This window comes from Trichosurus vulpecula, chromosome 9, assembly GCF_011100635.1.
Source record: "Trichosurus vulpecula isolate mTriVul1 chromosome 9, mTriVul1.pri, whole genome shotgun sequence".
Taxonomy (NCBI): Eukaryota; Metazoa; Chordata; class Mammalia; order Diprotodontia; family Phalangeridae; genus Trichosurus; species Trichosurus vulpecula.
Window position 1 is genome coordinate 34,989,621 of NC_050581.1, and position 26,353 is coordinate 35,015,973.

The window sequence follows — 26,353 nt, forward strand, 5'->3', positions numbered from 1 at the left end:
TTTTTATATCCCCGGTGCTTAACATAGCACCTGGCACAGGACAGGCACTTAATAAATGTTTACTGAATTGAACTGAAGAGCAACATGGTGAAGTTTTTAAACATAAGAAAAATTTGGGATAAAGTACACACATTTCATTATTTTGAGAAGTTAGAATAACTTGTTCATATTCTCATTCAAACTCCATTACTACTGGATTTAAAAAAAAAATGGCCCCAGAAAACCTTTACTTAATTTAATTAAATATTTAAACATCATCTTTAAGCACGACTGCGAATGTCCAATATAAACAAATTAAAGATAAGGTAATGGCAGTCTAAAAGCTAACTTTTACATCAACACATACCACAACTCCAGCCTAAGAAAGATCCTTTTAATTTGTCTCAATATACTATTAAATACCTGGAGACGTTTTTCTTTCTCTCTGAAGTTTTTGAGTTCACAATGAAACTTGTGCATTTCTGGAGGACCAATTGACTTCTCAGTAGCTTCAAGGAGTTCAATTTTGCTGAGTTTTGCAAATTCCCCAACTTTATCCTAGAGTATCAGAAGCATCAGTAATTAGTTACGAAAATGATATCATATAAGACATAAGCCATTTGTAATTTACTGATGATTTCTAAGAACCACAAAGAGCTATTTTAAGTGAAGTATTGGTAAAGAAATACTACAGGCCTTTTGCCAGTTATAATCAAAGTCAGTCAAAGAACCATTGTCTAGACATAACGTGGGGTAAGTGAATCTCTCTTTTTAAAAAATCTTTTAATAGCTATATTTCAATATAATTGGTTTTCTTTACAATCTTGTGTATTTTATTTCATGCACTTAAAAACATCATTTATTGTAAGAAGGAGTTCACGGGTTTAAGTAGACTGCCAAAGAAGTTCACGATACAAAAAAAGGTAAGAAACTTTAGATTCCAGACAAAAAATGCTAACTCTTACCACAATAAAATACCATGAATGTAGTGAATGTAGTTCTTATGTTTTCTGAGATCTTTATAGAAAAAAATCCAATTACTTCAGTACTTTAAGGTACAAAATTTGGCATCTATCTAAAAAATAAAATAGTACCAATGTGAAGCAGAACTAAAGGCTGAAGTCAATGACAAATTACAAGAATAAAAACGAGACAGCATAGCAAGCAACTGACCTATTTCAAGAAGCTACTGTCACTAAGACAAGAAAAACAGAGCAGACACCAACAGAGACTCTCACCATTTCCTAAAGAAATTTCACTGATGTAAACTAACTGCCACAATGGGGAAAACCAAGTGTCTAGAGACTGAATGAGACAGAAAAAGCCAAGCATGGGGATATGCCAGCCTGTATTGTTAATGGAATGGGAAGATCTTTTGTATTGTTAATGGAATGAGAAGATCTTTCTTGTCCGTTAATAGGCCTATGTGACCTTCTTTGAGCCAGTCACATGGAAGCCTGAGTCACATGAGCCTAAGTTACATGGAGCCTGTGGTGGGAGGAACTTGCTGAATGTGTGGAGCGGGAAGTGAGAGTGAGATGGAGCTGGGAGAGAGAGGAAGCAGAGAGAGCTGAGCAGCGAGCGAGTGAGTGAGTGAGAGGTGGGGGGGGTGGTGGTGGTGGTAAATTTTGCCTAAGGGAGCTTGTTTGTGGGAAGGCGGGCCAGAGGAGGGCTTGGGATGGCGGTGCCCCCTGCATTGGTAATGTGTATAGACTTCTTTATTACTATGATGGATTTGGCTTTCTGGTGTTTCTGGTGCCTTTGTCTTCACTGAAGACAGTCTGTTATTTCTTGTGATTCAAACCTGGGAATATGCTGGTATCATAGCAGCTGCTGTGGGTATTGCATTGGTGATACACAGGCAAAGGCAACATTGGTTTAGAATATTGTATCAAATTAATTTGAAAAATTTTATGTAGATAGAAGATTATAGGCAGAAGTATCTCATAAACTTCAAGAATGGATGGAAAAACAATTTATAGCAAATTTGGTGAGAAATCTAATTATATCACATCATCTTGAGAACATTTAAGCATGAAACTTGAAGAACAGATAATGTAAAATGTCAAGATTTCCATGATAAATTCTTTTTTCCATCATTAACAATGGAGGACTTGTGTTTGGAGACTCTAATAAAATAATCTTTGATGGGCTGGTAGAAGAAGTAGAAACGGCACTAACGAAAAATAAAAAGAGAGAGTGGAAGAGCAGTTGGGCCAGCTGTGTGTGTCTACTCAGAGAAGTCTCTACTTGGAGGTGTCACATTTTTGAGGATGTTAAAGTACCAGTATCTGGAAAAGGATATATTTATTACCATGCAATTTTCCCCATATACTTGGGAGAAAAAAGAATCACAGATCCTATTATTGCCAAAATATGTGAACAAAAAAAAATTATTAAATACTAACTTATACACCTACTTTCCCACTTTTATAATACCTTTGTGACAATTATCCATACATGTGCAGGATACTCTTAATGAGAGGTGAAGAGGGAAATAGGTGAGCTTTTGAAAAAACAGATTCTTGAGCAAAGTTACCCAACTTGCTGAAACAGAAGGAAGAGTGGCTCAGAAAGCTTTTTGTGCTCATAGTTCAGTTTTTATCTTGAGGAATCATAACACAGGAACATTTAAGTTGGCAACAAAGAAGAGTTTGCAGGCAGTTGGGCTTCCAGATCTATTACGAAGCCTTGGGATTCCTCTACCTTTTCTTCCCTATCTCCACCCAACAATCCCCATCTTTACTTACATAGCACTCACAACAAAGGAGGCAGCTTTGTGCCTCTGTGGATTAAACTGCTATTGTGAACTTCCCAATATAAAGTTAGGAAAAGAAGGCAGCTAACTGCCATGGGGGAATAGGACTATGAAAGTCTTGGTGTAGAGAGAATCATTTTGTGGCATACCTAGTGAAACTTATAACATACTCTTTGATATCCGTTGACATAGAGAATATAAAATTCCACCATACTCATTGACTAAATAAACATTTAATTTGGCAGAGTAAAATGTTGTCTTCCAACAAGGTTTTTTCCATGTACGTATTAAAATAACACAAGATTCCTTGAAAGATGTAACAAAGAAAATTTCATTTAACAATCCTCTAATTATTAATGAGTGAAATAAAAAAAAAATAAAGAGATGTATGTCTGCCAAAGGCATTTGCCAGTATTATGAAGGTTATCTGGAAGAGAATCCAGGATACCCAATAGACAAGGGGTGTACCCTTCAGATGGTGAGGCCTCCTGGTTATTAGTCAATATTATTGTGTTGATTGCATCAAGCCCCAGAATACTGTTAAACCTCCTAAATTATATTTATAATCACTTAAAAGAGTTCAGCTTAGTTATTCACACAAGAAAAATCAAGTGGATAAAGAATGTCTATTGTTCAGAGTATGATATGTAGATGAAGAGTGAGTGTGTAAAGCTGGTCTATCAGTACAAACATCCTGGACAGACACTCTGGAATGACAATGAACTGTCAAACACTGAGGGAAAAAAAGGGAGTGAGTTGGTTTTTAGTTGGGAAAATATACAATGCATTCAATATCCCAAAACTTCCCCTGAAACAAAGATCTATCTTTTTAATACCAATATTCTTCTGTTAATACTATATAGTCGTAAATACTGGAATAGTAATGCCTCTGAAAAATTAAATGTTATGGCTACCCGAAAGGCAACAGACAGGCACAGAGCAAGCACAAACAGACTGCAGCATATCACCAATGAATAGCTGCCTAGAAGAAATGCAACAAAGTATATTAAGATGTATTATCTGAAAGAGAAGGCCCATTCATGTAGCAAAAACGAGAGATAACCAATGGATAGTCTGTATGCTCCACTGGCCTCCGAACAAAGTCAAGAGATCTAGAAGAAAAACCCCCAGAACACTGGGTAGAGTACTGGGGGAAGATTTACATGAGGACATAATTAAAAGCTACACAGGAATGGGAAAGCTTGAACAGCTTACAATCTTTGGAAGGAGAAGCCACACTGAAGAGATTAAAGATCCACTGAAAGAAGTTTTAATGTAATAGATTCTTTATCAATTCAGATTTAACAATTGAGAGAAACTGGAAAGGTAAGACTATGCTATAAGTTGTTAAGTATTGCTTCTGTTATGCATTAAGAACGTAACTTACACGATATCACTAAATTTATAATCTCTACAAAAATGTATCCCAAAACATTTCAGTTATTTTCCCCTTCAAGAACAAAAAGCTCTTTAAATTATGCAAACAAAAATTTTCTAATCTTTACAACTTCTTCATACCTGAGGAAGAAACTGGCAAAGATTGCCTACTTGAATATTCAAGGCTGCTACCTGTTCTTCTACTGCTTTCTGAGTTGCAGATTTTTTGTCAATGAACCAAGAAGACTGATTTTTAACCACATCAATCTCTCGAGTAATTGTGACATTTCCAGAAGTCTTGAACCTGGTTAACAAATATATTTAAAAATATTTCATTTTCACAACACATAGTTTGAAACTTGCCTAAATTCACTGGCATCAAAATTAATTTGTCACAGTTTTAAGGATCATAAACAACTAAAAAAAATATACTTCAATCTTTGTTCTGTTTGAAATCCTATAGGGTTCATCTTCTCTTGGTATTTGATTGACAAAATCTTAAAAATAGAAAGAACTTTAAAGATGATATAGCCCAAGTAATAACATATAACTGGGGGCAGCTAGGTGGCATAGTGGATAGGGTGCTAGGTCTGGCGTCAGGAAGACTCATCTGCCTGAGTTCAAATTTGGCCTCAGACACTTACTGGCTGTGTGACCCTAGGCAAGTCACCTAACTCTGTTTTCTTTAGTTTTGTCACCTGTAAAATGAGATGGGAAAGGAAATGGCAAACCACTCTAGTATCTCTGCCAAGAAAACCTCAATTGGGGTCACAAAGAGTCAGGAAGAGTCTCTGTTTATAAATGTTAGATGCTTATTTTTCGGCCTAAATTATTTGAAGGGGGAAATACTATAAATACTCAAACCAAAACTACCTATCGTAGCATTTATCACTTATTGAATCCGCAAACATTTAATTAACAGAACTTGTCAAATGACTGGATATAGTGGGTAAGGGAAGGAGAAATATCAAAGATGATCTAAAATTTTTGAACTGCGAGTTACTGGGAAGAAGAACTGTGTTAAAAGAAATAAGGAAAGGTTGAAATAGAAATAAGGAAATGTTGAAGGAAGAATAAGCTTCTTCATTCCAAAGTCACAACAAAAAAAAATACCTATAAAACAAACTATTTATAATCCTACCCCAGGATAGGTATGAATTATCAAATGTGATAAGCTATGTTCAATGACCTAATCCCCTAATATGCAGCCTTCTGAATCAGTCTGAGAGATGGTGCATTCGCTCCATTCTTAGGCTGGAGTGGAAAACAAATAAGAAAAAGAATATGGAGGCTGTGGGGAAAGTGGAACATTCAGCCTTTAAAGTACAGTTTATTTTGAACCATTGTGAATACTCAGATAAGATGCAATCAAATTTAATAAAAATTAAATCTGGGGGCAGCTAGGTGGCGCAGTGAGTAGAGCACTGGCCCTGGAGTCAGGAGGACCTAAGTTCAAATCCAGCCTCAGACGCTTGCCACACTAACTAGCTGTGTGACCTTGGGCAAGTCACTTAACCCCAATTGCCCTGCCTTCCCCCCTCCAAAGGAAAAAAAAAATTTAAATCTGACAAATCCAAATCTAAATGATTTTTAAATTATTGGCACCATTTCTTCTTTTTTTTCAATAGTACAGAAAACAGAGCTAAGATTTCTTTTATTTACCTAGCTCCTAAGTTTTAATTCTGTTTAGTGAAACTTCATTAATTTAGCTATAAATTCTCCAAGTTCAATCCCTCACTTTTACTTTCTCTTCTTGCACACTTAAAAATTTTTTAAGAAAATTATTTTCTTTTGCCCTAAACTAAGCTAGAAAGAAGTATGGTACTACACAAACAACATTGGACCTGGAATCAGAAGACCTGAGTGTCTGGGTCTGATACTACTGTGCAATCTTGAACACAAAATTTCTCAGTATCCTCATCTATAAAATGAAGAGTTAGACTAGATCTTTAAAGTCCCTTCCAAGTCTAATATTCTGTAATTTCTTATTGTCCTCTCCTAACCAATTTATTTTACATAATTTCATAATTACATAATTTACATAAGAGCCCTCTGAGGTTCCTGCATATATACTAGAAAGCAGAGGGAAAATTTCTATCTAAACCACCTGAAAAAGCCAATTTGTATTACGACTATTTTTACTTTGTATTTGTATCATTCCTATTTCCTTCTATAATCCCACTCCCTGCCCCCAACAGAAGTCTCTTAACTTCATTGCACTTAACTTACTCTCCCTGGCCATCGTTACAAAGCCCAAAGATGACTATTCACAAAAATGAAATAATTTATTTAGACTCTAAACATTTATTAACATATAGCTTCACTTTGCTTTGGGTTGACATTTATGGCCACTGAGTATTCTGTACTGCATATAATACTTCAACATTGCATACTATTAAATTCTTCTGATATTACAATTCATTATCTAAGACAACTTTAAAACAAGAAATATTTAAAGTAATTTCAATGGAGAAAATGTCCCTCAAAAGAAATTATTTTTTAAAGAAAATAGTTGGATTTTAAAATGAATAATCAAAAAGCAAAGTTAAACAGCACGTTTACTTGTCTGAATAAAAGTTTAAATAATGTTGAAAAGATATAACTCATATTATTGCATTATTACCACTTTCTACAGTCAATACATAGCCAAGTAATACATATTAAATGAACATAAAATGAGAGGCTAAATATTGAAGTTTAGTTTGAGCCTTTTCAACACTCACAATTCAATTTCAACTGAGCCTTTGGCACACCCTCGCTTCACGTAAAAGCCAACCTACAGAACGTAAGAAAAGGCAAAATGAATGAGTGATTCTTGCAAAATTATCTAACTTGCTAGCTAGCAGACATTCAGCATAAACATTACTAAATATCTATATTTATCAAGTGATCACATTTGATCCTTTAACGCACACAACACATACATATATACTCCCTCAACTGTGTAAAATTGCAATACTAAAGTCCTAGGTACTACCACTTTTTCCCACATAGTGCCTTTAATTCATTATAACAGCAGGGTGTACAAAGCACAGTCTGGGAGAAAGAGAGTTTAAATAAGACAATGTTGTGGTGCTTACAGTCTAGAAAAGGGATGTATCACATATACACAAATGCTACTGTAGGAAATAGGTATAAACAAGTGCTAAGTGAGGTTTAAGGGGGAGGAGGAGATCATTACTGACTTGGGAGGGTCAGGGAATGTTTCCTAAAGGAGACGGTATTTGATTGGGCCTTTAATGGACAGGTAAGATTTCAAAAGGCAGAAAGAGAGTGGAGAAAGCAACCCAGGCAGAGCACAGCACAAGGAAAGGTAGGGAGGTGGCAAAGCAACCAACCTTTTAAATAGACAAATTAGGTGGGTTTAGAGACTCTACAGGAAGAGGATTGTTACAAGAAAAAGCAAGAAAGGGAGAATGACACCAGACTGTGGAGAGCTTTATATGCTAGGTTTTTTAGTCTGGCAGTAGAATACAGCAGAAACTGACTGGGGCAAAAGTGAGTAGAGGCTGGCTGCCTTGTTAGGAGGCCACTGCAATAGTCCAAGAGGGTGGTTGCAATTGTAATAAAGAGAGGACTGATATGAGATATAGTGTAGAAGAAAGACATATGGGAAAAAGTAGCTACTGAAAAACATGCTTTCTATGTTATAACCAAAAAAAGCTATAATAAACCATCACTATGCAACCCTCCCTCCACTAATTATTTGTAAACTATCTACATATAAATCATAATTGCCTACCATTGAGCAGTTTAGCTATATGGTGATAAACGTCGACTTTGCTCCTTTAAATAAACAAGTGCTAGTTTTACACCTCATTATGGCAAGTAGATAAATTTTAGTTACTTAACTGTGTGTTAGCATAGTAACATTAAAGAACTGTTTCTTTCAAAGGTATTTTTGATGCTTGAATAATTCCAGTAGGGCTCCATGTTCCTGAAACTCCTCCACAAACAATGATTTTGTTACATAATCAACAAGCATTTATTAAGAGCCTTTCTACAAGCTTATCATTGTGCTAGGTACTGGGCTAGAAACAAAAATGAAACAATTCCTATCTTTAAGGAACTTATTTTCTGGAATGATTTGTACATTTCTACATATTTACAAAACAAATACAATGTAATTTTAATAGGGAAGGCATTAACAACTGAGGGGATCGAGAAAGGCTTCATGGAAAACATGGCACAGAGAGGAACTTGTATCTTTCCTATAGGTAACAGGGAACCACTGGCATTAAGTAGAGGGATGACATGGAAAGATCTGTGGTAGCTTCCTGTAGGAGAGACTGTCATAGGAGGAGAGTTAGGGGTAAAACAGGAAAACCTACAGCATGCAGTATGAATAATACATCTATCACGTATGCAGACACATTAGAGACACTGCTTTTAAACCTTACAAATCTTCACCAGATGCTAAGCCTCAACAAATAACATGTAACAGCTTTGATAATGTTGCTAATTATAATTTTAGAAGCAACAGTCTCTTATAATTACATGTAAAACATTTTTCAGGTCAAAGGATATGAACAGGTAGTTTTCAGAGGAAGAAATTAAAGCTATCTACATTCATATGAATAAATCACTATTGATTAGAGAAATGCAAATCAAAACAACTCTGAGGTATATCATACCTATCAGATTGGCTAAAATGACAAGGAAAATGATAAATGTTGGAGAGGATGTGGGAAAATTGGAACACTAATTCATTGTTGGTGGAGTTGTGAACTGATCCAACCATTGTGGAGCGCAATCTGGAACTATGCCCAAAGGGCTATAAAATTGTGCATACCCTTTGACCCAGCAATATCACTTCTAGGGCTATATCCCAAAGAGCTCATACAAATGGGAAAAGGACCCACATGTACAGAAATATTTATAGCAGCTCTTTTGGTAGCCAAGAACTGGAAATTGAGGGGATGCCTATCAACTGGGGGAATGGCTGAGCAAGTTGTGGTATATGAATGTAAAGGAATATGATTGTGCTATAAGAAATGATGAGCCAGAGGACTTCAGAAAAACCCGGAAAGACTTATATGAACTGATGCTGAGTAAAGTGAGCAGAACCAGGAGCACATTGTACACAGTAACAGCCACAGTGTGAGATGACTGACTCTAATAGACTTAGCTCCTGTCAGCAACCAATGTAAGGCCCTAAAACAATTCCAAAAGACTCATGATGGAAAATGCCATCCACATCCAGAAAAATAGGTAGTTTGAATGCAGATCAACAAGCAGACTATTTTCTTGATTTGTTTTATGTTTTTCTTTCTCATGCTTACTCCCATTCATTCTAATTCTTCTATCCAACATGACTAAAGTGAAAATATGTTTAACAGGAATGTATATGTAGAGCTTATATCGGATTGAATGCTGTCTTGGGGAGGTGGATGGGAGGGAGGGTGAGAAAATTTAAAACTTATGGAAGTTAGTGTTGAAAGCTAAAAATAAATAAACATATTTTTTTTAAAAAGATTATTCAGAGTTTCAATCCACATTAAGAGCTGATGGTCACTTTATAAGCTTGAAAGTTTTTCCTACATCATCTAATTTAGAAAAATGAAGTATGAAAGTTTTTAAATTAGGTCTACCAAAAAAGCAATGGGAGGGTCTCCTGACTTTCTTTTTAAAAAAAGTAAGCAAAATATTTTACCTCATATTCCCTTTCCTCCAACTTCTCTTCCTACTTGACCACTACTCAAATAAAAATGGGCTTATGGAATCCAGGAATCCAGATATGGCAACAACAACTCAGAATTTGTTCAACACAAGGAAGGAATGTGACTTACCTTATCCACTCGGCCTATGAAAGCTGGTTTACCTGCCAATCCAAGGCAGATGGCACAAACTATACTGGACTTCCCTGTCCCATTAGCTCCAACTATCATATTCAGGTTAGGTCCTGGGATTACTTCGCAAGTATCATAGGTTCTGAAAGAAATTACAGCTAAAATTACAAAACAGATAAGCCAGGGAATAATGACCTAATATGCATTAAATCAAGCCACAATTGGATTTCTCCAGGCCCATTCGTCACAGTCCAGGAGTTATGCAAAGGAAATTCCTCCTATATCTTAATCCTTTGTAAATAGAGAAGGTTGCTCCCAATATTAATCACCACTGTTAGAAGAGAAAGGCAGTGATAGAACCTGAAGACAACAGTTACTATTTATCACCTTCATCCATTTCCCTAAGAAAGTGTCCTTTACCTATCACTCAACTTTCCAACAGGATTTCCCAAGGATTTTAGAAAGAGTTTTAGGGAACCATTTCTTAACATTGTTAGAAAAACTACAAAGCAAGTTTTTAATATGCTTCCACACTGATGACTCCTACCCATTACTGGTGATTCACACAGCCACAAATGATACTTTCAGAAGGAAATCTATAAATAATTGCTAAAAACTACAAAGTTTTAGTCAATAAGTAGTCCTTAGGGGTGCCAGTAGATAGTATTTTCATCCACTAATAGATAGTTTTTTCACCCACTAATAGTAGTGTTTTATGTCTACTAAGCTAGATAACATAGAGGGAAACTAATTTAAATGCACAGTCATCAATAAGACTTGATGGGATGAGCCCTATGACTGGAACACATCAATTAACCAATTAGCATTTATAAAGTGACTATGTCAGGTACTATGCTGGTCAATGGGAATACAAAGATGAAAAAAACAAATAAACAACAGTCTTTGACTTCTAGGAGATTATGTTCTATGGGGGGGAGGAAGGTGAATATATATATGCACACATTAATATAAAAAGGCAATGGAGGTGGGGTGGGAAATGAGAGGCACTAGTGGCTAAGAAGGATCAGGAAAAGCTTCAAATGGGAGGCGGTTTTAAGCTGAGCTAGAGATTCCATGAGGCTCCAATAAAGGAAAGAGGTGAATGAGTACATTCCAGGAAGAGGAGATGGCCTGCACAAAAACACAAAGACAAGAAAGCTTAAGAGTTCTTTGGATTAGAAGGGTGTGCTTTATTCAAAAGAAGTTAGGATGTCCTAGGCACTGGTCAGTAGAATGTCTAGAGACTTAACCCCACAACGAAAGATATAATTTTACTAGCAAGCAAGTGGGCAGGACTGGGAGTAACGTGTGGAAGCTGCATAACAAGAAATTTAGGCTTGATATAAGGAAAACTTACTAACTAACGATGAGAAATATCCAAAAGCAAAATGGACTGTTCTGGGAGGTAGTTGGTCTCTCCCTCACTGGAAGTCTTCAAGCAAATACTGGCTGATCACTTGTTGGATATGTTGTAGTAGATATTCTTTTTCAAGTATGGATTGCATTAGATGAATGCTAAGGTGAAATTCTATGATAAAGAAATATTTAACGTGAACTATCAGGCACATGGATTGTAAGGGAAAATCTTAGAGCAATAAGAAACATGCAAATGCAGTATAGTTTGAGATCTATCAAGCAGAGAACTTACTAGGAGAAATTCCTAGCTCAGGATAAAGATCAAAATCTATTAAAAATTATTTCTTAATGTAATTCTTAACAATAATCCTAAAAATATGACACACTAATTTCTGGGGGGAAAGAAAGGGTAGAAGTGTAGTATCTCTTCAGGCTGAGTTGGACCTATCTTAACACAAGGCCACACTAACTTCTCAACTCCCAATGGAGAGAATGGGTAAGACAGAAAAAGAAAGAAAAAGGTTATCTTCGTGTTTACCAAAAGAGCAACCAACCTTCTACACAAAGCTTCTAGTAAGGTAGCTATTGGAGCCCTCCATACTTTCTAATGTAAGTAACAAGTCTTTCTAGCTAGTCAACCAGCATTTTTAAAGCATTTACTATGTGCTAAACACTGGGAATACACATCCAAGTGGAAAGATAGTCTTTGCCTTCAAGCAGTTTATATCCAAATGGGGGAAGAAAACAGATAAAAAGGAAGCTGAACCAGAGAAGAGGGAGAGACAAAGGTGTATTCATCTAGGGGGCCTGTACAAGAATCAGTCTAAATGGAGGTTCTAGGGGTCATCACCTGATCAGAGGGAGGTTGTGGAGCTAAGGGGTACTTTCTATGTGTGGATTTTAGGGCTGGGGCATGGTGAAACTTCAGGATGGTAGAATAAGCATAGCCCTTTTCCTCCAGAAAAAGAGTCAGGACACAGAGAAAGGGAAAGGGGAATGGAAGGGAGGGAACAAACGATTTATTAAGCACCAATTATATATTAGCACTGTGCTAAGCAATTTACAAATATTATCTGATTTGATTGTCACAATAGCCTTGGGAGATCCTTGCTATTATTATCCCTATCTTACAGTTGAGGAAACCGAGGGAGGCAGAGGTTGAAGTGCCTTGTCTAGGGTCACACAGCTAATAAGTGTCTGGGGCCAAATTTGAACTCAGGTCTTTCTGACTCCAGGCCTCGCACTCTATCCACTGTGCTATCTTGCCTCTGCTTTCCCGCTCAAATCGAGGTCAAGTGAGAATGACCTAGAAGACCTATGTCTTAAAGCCCTTGCTATCAGTGGGCAAGTCTGCTTACAAGCTCAGATTTAATCCAGGCTGCTCAATCAATCAACAAGCACATAGTAGGTGCCAGGTATTACGCTAAAAGTTTACCATTTAATTTTGTGAAGACAACACTGAGAGAAGTGAGAAAGGAGTGCAATCCAAATGGGGACAGCCAGGGCAAAGGCACAGCAGTGGAAGATGGATGGCCATGTAAGTACGAGGAACAGCAAGGTCAGTTTAGGTGGGCTACAATGTGAGAGGAGAGGAGTACTGTGAAATAAGAATGGAAAGAAGGGGTGGGGACAGGCTGCAAAGGGCTTTAAATGCCAAACAAAGCAGTTATGATTCCAGAGGTAATAGGGAGACACCTGAGTTTACTGCTCAGGGTAATGAAATGATTGGACCTGTCCTTTAGGAAAATCAGTTTCTCACCTCCTACAATTCTAAGCTTTGCTAAGTGAACAAATGTAGCCTACCCTTTCCAAGGGGTCTGTTTTGAATTAAGAGGATCATAAGTCTTCAATGAACAGAATGGCACCTTCTAAATCAAATCTGTGAGACAGTTCGGGTCATTCTACTACTCAAATAAACAACTTCAATGGCTCCCTATTGCCTCTAGGATAAAATATATAAGCTCACTTGTTTTGTTTTTAAAGTCCTTTACAATCTAGCCCTGGCCTATTTTTCCAGCCTCATTATACATTATTCTACCCATGCCCTACAGTCCAAACTTGCCTTCTACGTCCAAGGCCTATTCTTAGAATATATTCCCTCTTCACCCTCTGCCAGGCAGAATAACTTCCTTAAGAGGCACTGGAGCACCACTTCCTCCAAGAGCCAACCAACTACTAGTGACCTCCCTCCATAATTACTTGGCAGTAACTTTTTGTTCATTCTTTATAGACACACTTATTTCCTCCTCCATTAGAATAAAAGCTCCCTGAGATCAGGGATTGTTTCATTCTTGGTCATCCAGGTAATTATTTTGCATCTCCAGAACAATCAAAGTCCAAGGGTTCACACAATCCACTTAGTAAAAATATATTCAATTACCTTTGATCTAGTAAAAGAAGTTCTCAAGGTGGTTAAACAAAAATTTAGAAAAAGAAAAAAAAAATCATCTTTAACTTCTAAAAGGAAGTTAAAAGAAATCAACATGGAGGTTTCCCTGGGTTCTCCAACCTCCAAAATCCTCACCAAAGTGCCTTCTATATTCTTGTCCAAAAGGCCTAGAATTGGGTGCCAGATCAATCTATCTGGAAACGAAGTTAACCCCAAGTGCCCCAGGCTTTCACTACTGCTTTCTTTCTCACAACAGTATCAGCCAATGTTGTAGGAGGGTGGGGTGTTAACTCAGGTCTCCCCGGTTTACTAGTACCTTGGCCCATAACATTTGTATTTGTATCCTTAATATGTTTTGATTAATTGATTTACTTCTATGGGGATCAAAGTTTTGAATTAAGGTAATGCTAACCCAATCAAAAAACAGAAAGCCAACCCACCTGTGACTCTTGGGACCATTCTTTCCCGAGTCCTACTGGCTCATCTAAAGCAAGAAGGGACAGGTTATACAATGTCTCATCCCCAATTCCAAAATAACTAGCAACTAATTTGCTGTCAGATGGACTGAAGTGGATGCAAAGGAGGCTCACCAACCAAGGTAGACTTCAAAAAGTCATTATAAAGAAGACAGTGTGAGGAATGTTGAAGCACAGAACAAAATGAGACTTGAAAGGCAAGTTAAACCTAACAAAAATGGGGTTTCTTTAGTTATATTAGGGAAAAGATCAACTAGAAGAAAGAACAGCTTAGTCAGGGTAGATAGGAAGATATTAACTGAAAGAGTACAGGGTGTCTCAGTGCTTATCATGCTTTTGTCTTCTCTGCCAAAAAGATTTATCCTTGGACTGGAAAGAACAAAAGTGACAAACAGGAAGTTGATAACAAACATCTAGTTGCTCTTGAGTTTGACACATCTGGTCCAGATGAACTACATCCTAAAAGGACATAAGTACTGAAAGTACTGAAAAAAACTGGCAGATGTAATTATGAAGTCATTGAAAGGTGTATGACTGGAGAAGGGCAAATGTCCTGATTTTCAAAATATACTCTGCAAATGACAAGCCAGAGAATTTCAATTCCTAGAAAAATTCCAGAATAGATTTTTCAAGAGACAGTGACACAGAAGTAATGGACTAAGGTTGCAAACTGAAACATATTTTTGGGCATAGCCAAAATAGCATTTTTTTTTTTGCTTGACTATGTATTTTATTACAAGGGTTTTGTTTTTCTTTCCTTTTTCAACTGGAGAGAGAATAGGAGGGGAAAGCAGAGTTTTGTTAATTAAAAAAATCAAAATAAAACAGAAAGATGGTGTACTGCTTGCCTTCTCAGTGAGTGGGGGAGGGACTGAAGGGAAGGAGAGGATTTGGAACTCAAAATTCAAAAAAATCTGAAGGTTTAAAATAAAAAGAGGTGGTTAGTGAACATTCAGACAAGAAAGCAATGATTACAAAGACTCATCACGGCTTCATCTGAAACAGGGTCATGTTAAATTTGCCTCATTTTGGTTTTTGACAGTTACTAGACTGCTAGATAAGTGGAAGGCTATATATGTGGCCAGGAATTTAATTATCAGACTTTAACAAAACAACTGACAAGGTTTTTCTTTCATGCATTGAAGGAATTCTTGAGATTATTAGTAGGCAATAAGCAGGCTTTCACAGAAATTTCCCATGGTACACCACACATCTTTTCCATCCCACTACTGACTGAAAGTACTGTAAGAAACAGGTGTCAAACTCACTGCTGCAAAATGCCCCCAGTGTGGCCTGGAACCAGATTAAAATGTAATTAGTAAATGTTTAACAAAGTAAATACAAATACAATGCAACATGTTAATATGTGGTTTTCCAAGTCAATATGTAGCCAGCAGAGATCCCTTTCTATTTGAATTCAACACCACTGATGTAGAGGATACAAGATTAATTTTGTTTGGTTACTAAAAAAAAAATACATATGATTTGACAGAGCAAAATACCACCTTAAAGACTCTCTTCCAAGGAAATACCAAAATCATACAAGATTTATAAAAAGATACAACATCAATGATAATCTAGTTCGATGATCATAAATATCAAGAAAGGCATTAAAGAAAGAATGACTGCATGCTGTTAGACAGATGAGAACACAGGAGGTACTGGAGGTTTGGACTCCAGCCTCTAACAGGTTCACTCTTGAGTTGGTCAGTCAGGAAAACAAGCTTTATTCTAGTCTAACAGTATACTCTAACATTATTGCTGATGACAGAAGTACCACAAACTCCTACCACATTCCCTAGTCACTCTTCTTGCAGGGACCGGCGAGAAGGGGGGGGAACTAGCCTTGCGTCTCCATGGGGTCAATCGAGACAGGCACAACTTGTGCATTCCCTAAATCCCCTCAAGCCTCAATGGGGGCCAGTTGAGGCAAACACAGATTCCCCCCTCCCAAGCCCTGATGGGGGCTGATCAAGGCACACAACATTCCAGCTTGTGCATTCAACCATAAAGGTTCCCCTACTTACTAACCACCAACCACTTGCTTTATAGGGCAACAGACAAAAAAGGCATATTGCCAACAATAGCCTCACAAGTTTACATCACCTCATCCCTGCATCTCACTGAGCAGCCACAGTGGATGTTTACAATTTAAGTACACGTTTATATTACTTATCATTACATAATGCTGCACAAGAGTGGTGGAGATGTTTTGAACCATGAGCCTGAGAACTCATATCTAATACCCGGGAAACAGAGATTCTTATGGCTATGGATCCCGGGAAACTGAACCCTAAGAAATAATAACAAAAATCCACTTTATACACACTAAAAATCTACCTTACTTACACTAAAATTCACCTTACTAACACATGCCAAAGATGTCTGTCACTGTGATGGAGTTCTGGCATAGCACATAAGTGTAGGTTGAAGATGGATTTTTTGAAGGTGCTAAGGTATTCAAGATGGTCATGTTTGTAGATTATAGGAGCACAGAGGTGCTAGAAGGGAGCTTAGGATTCATCTATCTAGTTCATCATCCATCTAGTTCAAACTCCTCCCCACCTTCCCATTCAAGTAGGTGACATCACTTGGGGTGCATTACAGAGAATATTACAAAGCCTCCTAGGAGAGATTCATCAGCACTCAAAAGTTTTACCTTGATCTCCCATCTCCATGTCATTACAGTGCCTACTCCCCAGACCCAGAATATTTTCCTCACCTCTGCCTCTTGTAATACCTGGTTTCCTTCAAGATTCAGTTTGAGTGGCACCATCTGCAGGAGGCCTTTCCTAAGCCTGTTACCCCTTCTTCCCTGCCCCCCCCCCCTCAATTTACTTTTCTCCCAAATCTTCAAAATTGTAGTATTTCTTCAACATGCACATTCAATAAGCTGTCAAGCCCTACTATTTTTGCTTTCCACTCCTATCAGCACCACCTTAGTTGAAACCTCATTCTCACTCATATAGACTTCCACCACAGTCTCCCAAAGGATCTCATCTCCACTTTCTCTTTCAGTATTTTCTAATGCAGTGATACTAGTCCTCTTATAGACTCCATTTCCCAACTCTGCCTTTCATTAGTTGTCCTTTATGCCTGGAATGCTCCCCCTCATCACCTCAGTTTCCAGGCTTCCTTCAAAACTCAGTTCAAATCCCATCTTCTGCAAGAGGCCTTTCTTTCTCCTCCTCTACTGCTAATGCTTTCCTTCTGAGACTACATGCCATTTATATTGTATAGATCTTGCATGTACATAGTTGGATGCATGTCTAAACAACAGCTGATGTGAAAAAATGGGGGTGGGGGATGCTCCTTTAATGGACTACAAGAGTTAATAGTATGATTAATGTTAACTTAGGTTTCATTAAGAGAAGCACAGTCCACACTATATCTAACTTACTCCAGACCAAATCTTCAACTTCATGTCCCAGTCATTTACCCAAACCATCCTGTCATTTACCTACCTTCTCTGCCCTGCTTCTCTCAGTACCAAACCTTCAAGTCTATGGCCTCAGTCCCTGGGACCCTTGTTACTGTCAGTTGTTTAGTCATGTCTGACTCTTCATGACCCTGATGCGGTGCTTGTGCTTGGGCCCCAGCCCTATGATCATGTCTTTGGAAGCCACCTAGTCTCTCTGTAGGCCCCTGTGAGAAAATCTTTTTTTGTTGCAAACACAGGCAGGCTTGACCCTGTAATTCCTTTGCTATTAGAACATGCCCAAGGACTGTCTGGTAAATGTCCAAGGACCATGATGCTGGCAACTAAACAAAACTATCTTGTCTTCTCCCTTGATGTCTGCTATCAACAGGTATCTCTGTGGACTACCTGAATTTTCCCATCCACAGATCACTGATGCCTTCTTTCAAGGCACCAGGACCCCTTGCATATTCCTTTAAAGACCCTAGACTACCTAGTTAGCATCCCTGACATTCTTTTCCCTGTCTCTTTTCCATATAAGCCCTAGCACTATCCCCACTAGCTTACAGGTTCCCTAGGAACTTTGCCCACTTTTCTAAGCATTACAATAAACTTTGCATAGTCCAACTCTCATGCTCATACATTACTAATGGAAAAACCATAGCTTTGACTATATCAGAGGTTCCCAAATTTATTTGACCTATCGCCCCCTTAAAAAAAAATTACTCAGCACCTCCCTGGAAATCTATTTTCTTTAACCCAATGGTTTTTTGAAATTTGTGTCATTTCCAAAAAAAATTAAAATATTTTTAAATGATGCATATTAAACTTAATAATTTGTTGTAATTTGTGGTTTTTTCCCTGCAATGAAATTTTGATGACACAATATTACATCATGTAACTGTACAGTATCATATTGTAAACAAGTCATTACATGCACATATTCCTGCCTTTGCATGCTGGACTTCCCGACAATGTGCTCCACATACTTGCCTGCCAACACTTGCTTGTTAAGATCTGTTGTCAGAATTGACCATTGACTGGCTATAACTTGCATTTTGTGTGTTTATTTGGAAAGTAATATAATCACTGCGAATTTGACTATGTTATACAACAGATGAAACATGTACAAATGTTTTTTCAAAATTTTCTTCTCTTGTTTCCTTATGCTTCCACCACCCCTTATTTTTATTCAACGCCCCTTAACTGTACCCAAGGCTACTACTGCCCTGCCCCCGGATCGTTCCAGCACCTCCCAGGGGTGGTATTGCCTACTTTGGGAACCACGGGCCATTGTCGGCAAGGTGAAGTCTCTACTTTTAGGTATCACACCCTATCTATGGGTTTTCTGCTCAAAGGAAATGTAAATTTCATTTTAATCTCTGAAACTTTTTTTTGAAACCCCAAATCTCTCTGGCTTTTATTGAGTGGCCAACAACAGGTCCCAGGTCAAGCCAAACTTTGTGATAGTTTGAGTCCTGAATGGCTCAGAGTGAATGTAATGGTAATTGTTTCTGTTTGGGCCAGAAACCTTGAGGGTCATTCCAGATCGATTTTTTTTTTAAAAATTAGGTAAAGAAGCCATTCTCTGCCTCATTTCTTATTAGGCCTTAATCACTGAATGGGCCTTGCCACAGTCAAACTGAGACCTGTTAAAGACTTTAGCTTGAATAGGCCATGGTTCCCCCCACTGCATCCTGGACCATTTCCAGTTATCCTGATCTACATCTGGCCACTGGACCCAAATGGTTCCAGAGGAGACAATGAGGCTGGTGATTTTGCACAGCCCTTCCCTCACTTAAATCCAATTCACTTGCATGTTATGGCATCACCTCTCTGATATCTTGGTCCTCTTTGAGAACAAAGGACAAATAATAACAAGTTTTTAGTATGTTGTCCAGATTTGCCATAACTTTGTGTCCAAAAAGCAAGAGCCTTTTAATTTCATGGCTATAGTTGCCATCTACAATGATCTTTGAGCAATCATCTTGAATGGTGACTGAGAGTTCAAATGTACCTAACCAATTATATTTGGCTTACTTTATGTGTGAGGTAAATAAAATGTGAAGACTTCACAGGGAAGATATGTATAAATAGATGTCTATATCTATGCTCAGAAATGTTTAAAAATCAAGAAATAGGGAAACAGCACAGTGGAAAAATTCTGAAAGTCTGATGGCTCAGCCTCTGGGAAAGTTCACCCTGAAACTTTTTGTTCTTTCTTCTGGTTCTGGTTTAAAGATTTGCTCATTAAGAATAGGGTCACTGTGACCTGCTTTCCTTTACTGTAAAAGCACTGTAGAAGAATGGAGAGGGTCTCCCCCTCCCCTTACCCTATTCTCCTTCTTTAGATTTATAGATGTCACCTCAGCTGTAATCATTAACTAAGGGAATGGGAATTGGAGTTTCTGTGCCTTGATTTCCTGGTTCTTTGTCTAGCTTTCGTGCCCTCCTCCCAGCCAATGGTGAGAAGGGTCAGAGGTGGGTGGGAATTCTCTTGTGTTAGGTATAATTATTGGTGCTTTGCCACTTGTAAAGCACCTCCCTTGCTATATCTGTTCTGGCAGAGGATGCCCTATTCTTGAGAATTGAATAAAATTTATTTCTGTTCCCACCCTGAGATGGCTCCTTATTATAAATTTAATTGGTGAGGGTCTTTCATTTAACACACTTTACAACATATCCCACTTTCTTCCTTCCATTCCTTTATTTGCACCAATCCTAGTACTTGGAATGATTTCTCCATTCCTCACAATCAAAATACTATCAAACCTTCCAAAGTCTCAAATTCTTGAGTTCACGTCACATTTTGTATACCTCTCATTCATTCTCAAATTCTATTTTGTATTATAGTTATGAGTACATGTGTTATCTTCCCTGTTAGATTCTAAGCCCCTTAAGGGTTAGGAGTATGACGTATATTTCCACACTCCATCAGCAGCTCCTGAAGGTAAGGGTATGATACCTTATGTGGACAGAGGGAACAGGAAGGTAGGAAGGAAGGAAGGAAGGAAGGAAGGAAGGAAGGAAGGAAGGGAAGGAGAGAAAGATGGAGAGAAAAGAAAAAAAAGTTTTTACTTAGAACTCCCTAAAGGAATGTAAATTTTGATAGCTGAAACTTCGCAAAATATCTTGGGGTTTACAGGCTAGATCTTTTTCCTAAGGACTATGCCTTAAACCTGAGGTTCCCAAACTTATTTGGCCTACTGCCCCATTTAAAAAATTTTTTCTCAGTCTACCTCCCCACCTGGAAATCTACCTTCTTTAACCCTTTAATGTTTTTTTTTTTGAAATTTGCATCATTTCAAAAAAAATATATCATATTGTAAATGAGTCATTACATGCACATATTCCTGCCTTGGCATGCTGGACTTCCTGACAATGTGCCACAGCTGACCTGCCAACATTTGCTTGTTAAGACCTGACTGTGGACTTGATCAGTTATACCTCGCATTTTGAGTATTTATTCGGAAAATAATGTAATCACTACTACTTTAATTCTGTTTCACAACAGATGAAACAGGTATGAACAGTTTTTCAAAATTTTCTTTTCTCTTCTCTTCTTATGCTTCCACAGCCCCCTAATTTTTATTCAGCATCCCAACTGCACTTGAGGCTACTACCCCCGCCCCCACACTGGATCACTCCAGCCCCCCCAGGAGTTGGTATCACCCACCCAATTCACTCTAGCTCTCATGGATTGGCCAACAATAGATCCCCAACCCAGTCCCATTTGGTCATTGTTTGGGCCCCCATTCGCTCAGAGTGAATGTAAATAGCAATTGTTTCTGTTAGGGCCAGAAACCCATAGGGTCTTCCCTTCCCAAATTGATTTTCTTTTGGACTAAGTAAAAGAGGTCCTTCTTTGTCTCATTTCTTACCTAGACTTAAATCACTGAAAGGCTGTTGCATCAGTCAGACTGAGACACTTTTAAGACCTTAGCTCAAAAAGGCAAAAGTCTCCCACTGCATCCAGGGCTGTCTCCAGTCATCCTGATCTATATCTTGCCACTGGACCCATATGGCTCTGGAGAGAAAGTGAGGCTGGTGACTTTGTACAGCCTTCCCTCACTTGAATCCAATTCACTTACACGTCATGGCATCACCTCCCTGATGTCATGGTCCTCTTAGAGGATGAAGGACAAACAGCAACAACAACCATCAGCGGCTAATATAATTTCTTACACATTAGTAACTATCGGAGGAATCAGAGAAACAGATCATCATAATCTCACTTCCATCATTCTTAAAGCAAGAGAGCAACATAAAATCTCCCAGTTCCCTGGCCACTTGAGGGTGTTTGTATCCAACCCTTTAGGAGACTCCAGATGTAGCTCTCCAAAAATCTGTTAAGTGTTTAACTGTTAAGTTTTTAAAGCTGTTAAGTATTTAAACCATTTCTGTGGCTTTGCTGTTTAGTGTTCTTTTCCTTCACCCTTGGTGTTCCCCTTGTTTTATTCCTGTAGTCTCCTACTCTCTCATCTACCAGTCAACTAATCCCTAATCTGATAACTGTTTAAAATATACCTGCTCTGAGAAATTTTATTTTTTAAAAACTGTTATTGATGTCTTCTATTTTCATAACAGTAATTTTTAGAAATCTCCCTCATAGAAAAGAAAAAAATTAAGCAAAGGCAACAAGAATTCTGCTCTATTGCCCCACCTCTTTATGTAGAGAGGGAGGTATGTTTCATTATCTGTCTCCTGGGTGACTAACACTGAAGTGACTCAGAATTTAGCTTCCTTTTGGTGATTTTAAAAAGTTACATTTATATGAATGTAATGGAATACTAGTGTGCAATAAGAACTGATGAGCAAGAGGATTTCAGAGAAACCTGGAAAGATTTGTAGGAACTGATGCAAAGTAAAATGAGCAGGACCAGGAGATCATCATACACAGTAACAACAACATGGTGTAATGATGAACTATGGATGACTTACCTCTTCTCAGCAACACAACCAAGACAATCCCAAAGGACTCATGCTGAAAAATGCTACACATCTCCAGAGAATGAGCTGATGAACTTTGAATGCAGATCAAAACATACTATTTTCACTTTATTTTTTTCATGTTTTTCCTTTTTGGTCTATTTTTTCTTTCACAATTGTGACTAATATGGAAATAAGTGTTACATGACTGCACATATATAACCTATATCAAACTGCTTACTGTTTTAGGAAGAAGGGAAGGAGAAAAATTAGGAACTCAAAATTGTGTAAAAATGCATGCTAAAAATTGTCTTTACATATAATTAGAAAAAAATAATAAAAAACCAAAAAAATTTACATCATTATTCTGTAAATGGTTGTTTCTACTTATTTCACTTGTATAATTTCATCCAAATCTTCCCTGAATTTCCAATATTTATTGCTTCTCACTTCATTCCATTAAATTATTTACAGTCTGGCTTCTCACTTCATCATTCAACCAAAACCTCTCTCCAAAGTTACCAATGATCTCTTACCTGCCAAACCTAACAGCCTTTTCTTGATCCTTATCCTTCTTCACCTTTCAACACTGTCCATCACCCTCTTCTCTTTGACACTCTCCTCTATTTGTGACAAGACTCTCTCTGGTTTTCCTCCTATCCATCTAACTGCTCAAAACCAAGGTGTCATCCCAGACTCCTTATCTTTTCATTTCCCCATATCCAATCTGTTGCCATTGTCTGCTGATTTTACTCTCGTGTATATACATACTCACTTGTTTTCTCTAACACTGTGACCACCTTGGTGTAGGCCCATCTGTACTATTGCAATAGCCTGCTGGTTGGTCTTCCTTCCACAAGTCTCTTTCCTCTCTAGTCCATCCGCAACTCAGATGTCAAAGTAATCTTCTCAAGTGAAGGCTGGACCACTTCACACCCTACTTAGTACACCCCAGTGGTTCCTTATCACATCTAGGATCAAATATAAAAGCCTCTATTTGGTATTCAAAGCCCTTCAAAACCTGCCTCACTTTCCTTTCCAGTCTTCTTCTATACCTTACACTCTTTTCACGTGCCTTTTATACCTTACACTCCTTTCACACACACTGAAATCCACACAGTGGCTTCCTTGCTGTCCCTAGAAAATGACAGACCATTTCCTGACTCCAGGCATTTTCATGGGCTTTCCTCATGTCTGAATGTTCTCGCCACATTTCTTCCTCTTGGTGCCCTTCAAGCCCTAGTTAAAATCCCATCTTTTATAGGAAGCCTTTACCAATCCCTGTTGATTATTTCCAATTTATCTTGTATGTAGCTTGTTTTTATAGCTGTTTACATGTTGAGACACATGTCTCCCCCATTAGATTTTGAGCTTCTTGAGAACAGGTGCTGTCTTTTACCTTTTTTTGTCATCTTCAACACTCAGCACAGTGCCTGGTATATGGTAGGTGCTTAAAAAATGTTTATTGACTGACTAAATATTGGACTGGGATGAGAAAACCTGGGTTCTTGTCCTGTGTGATCCTAGATAAGTCATTATTTCTCAATCTACCTCAGTTTTCTCATCCATAAAATGAACAGTTTTACTTTACAATTCAAATGATCTATGACATAGAAAAAATACTCATAATTACACACAAACCAAGCCCAAATGCAAAGGACAGGGGCTGAAACAATTAATGTGAAAATAAAAATTCAACTAAGAGGGAAAAAAAATGATAATCTGTTATTGTATTGTATCATCATAATAATGTTGGATCAAATGAGATGTGTATGTGTGTGATATACATGTATATGCATATATACACATACCACACACGTGTATATATACACAAACATATAAAAAACCACACACATATATATCGAAGACATTTTGCAAAACTTAAAGTCCTACATAAATGTCAGAAGGTAGTACTAATTCTACCAAATGTAGAAACTTTCTAGACTGGTAAATAAAGTTGGGAATTGACTTCTTTTGAATTTAACTGAAATATGTAATTGTTATACAAAACCAGCAAGGCTCCAACAGTTGTGTAAACATAGGCAACCTTTTTCCTTCCAAAAACTCAATTCCATGTGTAGGCACACAAGAAACAAATTCACCCTGTCCCTCATCACCAGACTGATTCAGTCTTACAGGGAAGAGCTATCAAAGCTTGCTACAAACTCAAAGAAGAACCGAAAGAGAAAAAAAAATAACCTCTAAACTCTGCAGCATCAGACTGAATGCAAAGGTATAAAAATAATTACCTTTCCCAACTCAAAATAAAAATGGATAATGCGATTTTCCCCAAAAGGGGAATCAGAGAAAACCTGGAAGCAGCAGGTAGTTTAAAGGGCGAGATTTTCAGCTTTGGAGCTGAAAGGGGAGGTGCTTATTCAGAATTGAAAGTAAAACTAATAACAAAAAGCTATTAAATATATATATATATATATATATATATATATGTGAGTGTATATATATATATATATATGTATAATATATATGTATATATAAAAAAGGCCTGGAATTTAAATGCTGGCATAGCTACACTCCTGGAACTCTTAAATTCTCCTTCCCTGTAAAAAGAGGGAATTGCACTAAATCAAGATTTTTTAATGGGGAAGGGGCGGTCTATGGAGATACTTCAGACATCGTGTGAAACAGGGATGGGGGGAACTTCTTTATTTTCACTAAAATAAATTTAGCATTTCCTCCAATTATTTAAAGACATTATTCTGAGGAGGGGTCCATCGGCTTCAACAAGACTGTCAAAAGGGTTGGGTGCATGACACAAAAAAGATTAAGAGGACCCTTGCACTCGATAAGCCCTGGGGGCCCTTCCAAGTCTAACAATCTTCGGGTGCTCGCACGAAGTAAGCCCAAAAGAAAGAAATTCGGCTTGATCGTAGAGGCTGGGGGTTGGGGGTGGGGTAGGGTAGTGAGAGGGGCAGAGGATAGGGACGGGGCGGGGGGGAGAATGGGAATGGAGGAAAGAGGATGAAGATGGGGGGAGATGGGCTGGGGATGGAAGGGAAGACGATGGGCTGGGTGAAGGGGGATAAGGAAAGGGTTCAGGACAGGGAGATGGAGCGGGGAAAGACGGATAGGTTGCGGGGTAGGGGGGATAGCTGGGATCAGCCCGCGCAACAGGCCCCAGAGGCGGCCTACAGATGCCCGCCGGGCTCCCGCTGCGGGGGTCCAGCCTCGCGTTCCCACCCGGCCGCACTCACAGGAAGTTCTCCATGGTGATCCGGACGATGGAGCCCTCCACGAAACCTGACAGCATAGCCCGCGAAGGCGGAGGCGGAGGCAGGAGGCTCCCCCGCCTTCCCCATCTCATCTCTTCGCGATCCAGAGCCGTTTTCTTGGAGCGACTCACGTCCGAATCCGCCTTCCTCTTGCCCGTGGTCGCCATCGCAGCCGGCTCAACCGCCCCGGCTCCGGCCTCCGCCCCCTCCAGGACGAAGAGGAGAAGAAGGAACAGGTGGGGAAGAGGGAAAAGAAGGAATCTTTCGGCCGCGACTCCCGCGCAGAAAAAGCGCGCGCCGGGCTTGGGGCTCCTGCGCCTGCGCAGTGCCGCAGCTCAGGCCTTTTCTCCCTCCGCAGCCTCGGTATCCCCGCGGCGGCTGGCCCCGCCTCCGGGAGGACAACTTTCAGTTTCAACGGAAATGGATCCGTTCGTCCAGCTACGTCACACTCAGCGGACGAATAAAGGCGGCGCCCACGGCGAAGAACGGGGAGAGGAAGGTGAAGGGGTAAAAGGAAGTGGGGGTGGGGCGGGGAGGAGAGAGAGAGAGAGAGAGAGAGAGAGAGAGAGAGAGAGTGTGTGAGAGTGAGAGTGGGTGGAGGCGGGGCTTAAGACATTTCTTCTCCCCTCGATAAACCAAAGACTAATCAGTC

General features: G+C 38.7%; 1 protein-coding gene across 3 annotated transcripts in view; it reads right to left on the bottom strand.

The window, feature by feature from the left end:
• The window catches only part of SMC5 (structural maintenance of chromosomes 5), an 84,201-nt gene extending 58,114 nt beyond the window's left edge, over positions 1-26,087 (bottom strand). For 2 of the 3 annotated variants that reach the window (XM_036738503.1, XM_036738502.1), the window contains exons 1-5: positions 25,684-26,087; positions 9,904-10,045; positions 6,838-6,890; positions 4,256-4,418; positions 403-537 (exon numbers count right to left, since the gene is read on the bottom strand). In XM_036738503.1, the coding sequence (XP_036594398.1) occupies positions 403-537; positions 4,256-4,418; positions 6,838-6,890; positions 9,904-10,045; positions 25,684-25,868 (678 nt within the window). In that variant the 5' untranslated portion in view covers positions 25,869-26,087. Of the gene's footprint in view, positions 1-402; positions 538-4,255; positions 4,419-6,837; positions 6,891-9,903; positions 10,046-14,088; positions 14,119-25,683 lie in introns of those variants that run through there. The other variant, XM_036738505.1, reaches the window with a different exon arrangement.
• Between the last annotated feature and the right edge of the window lie 266 nt (positions 26,088-26,353).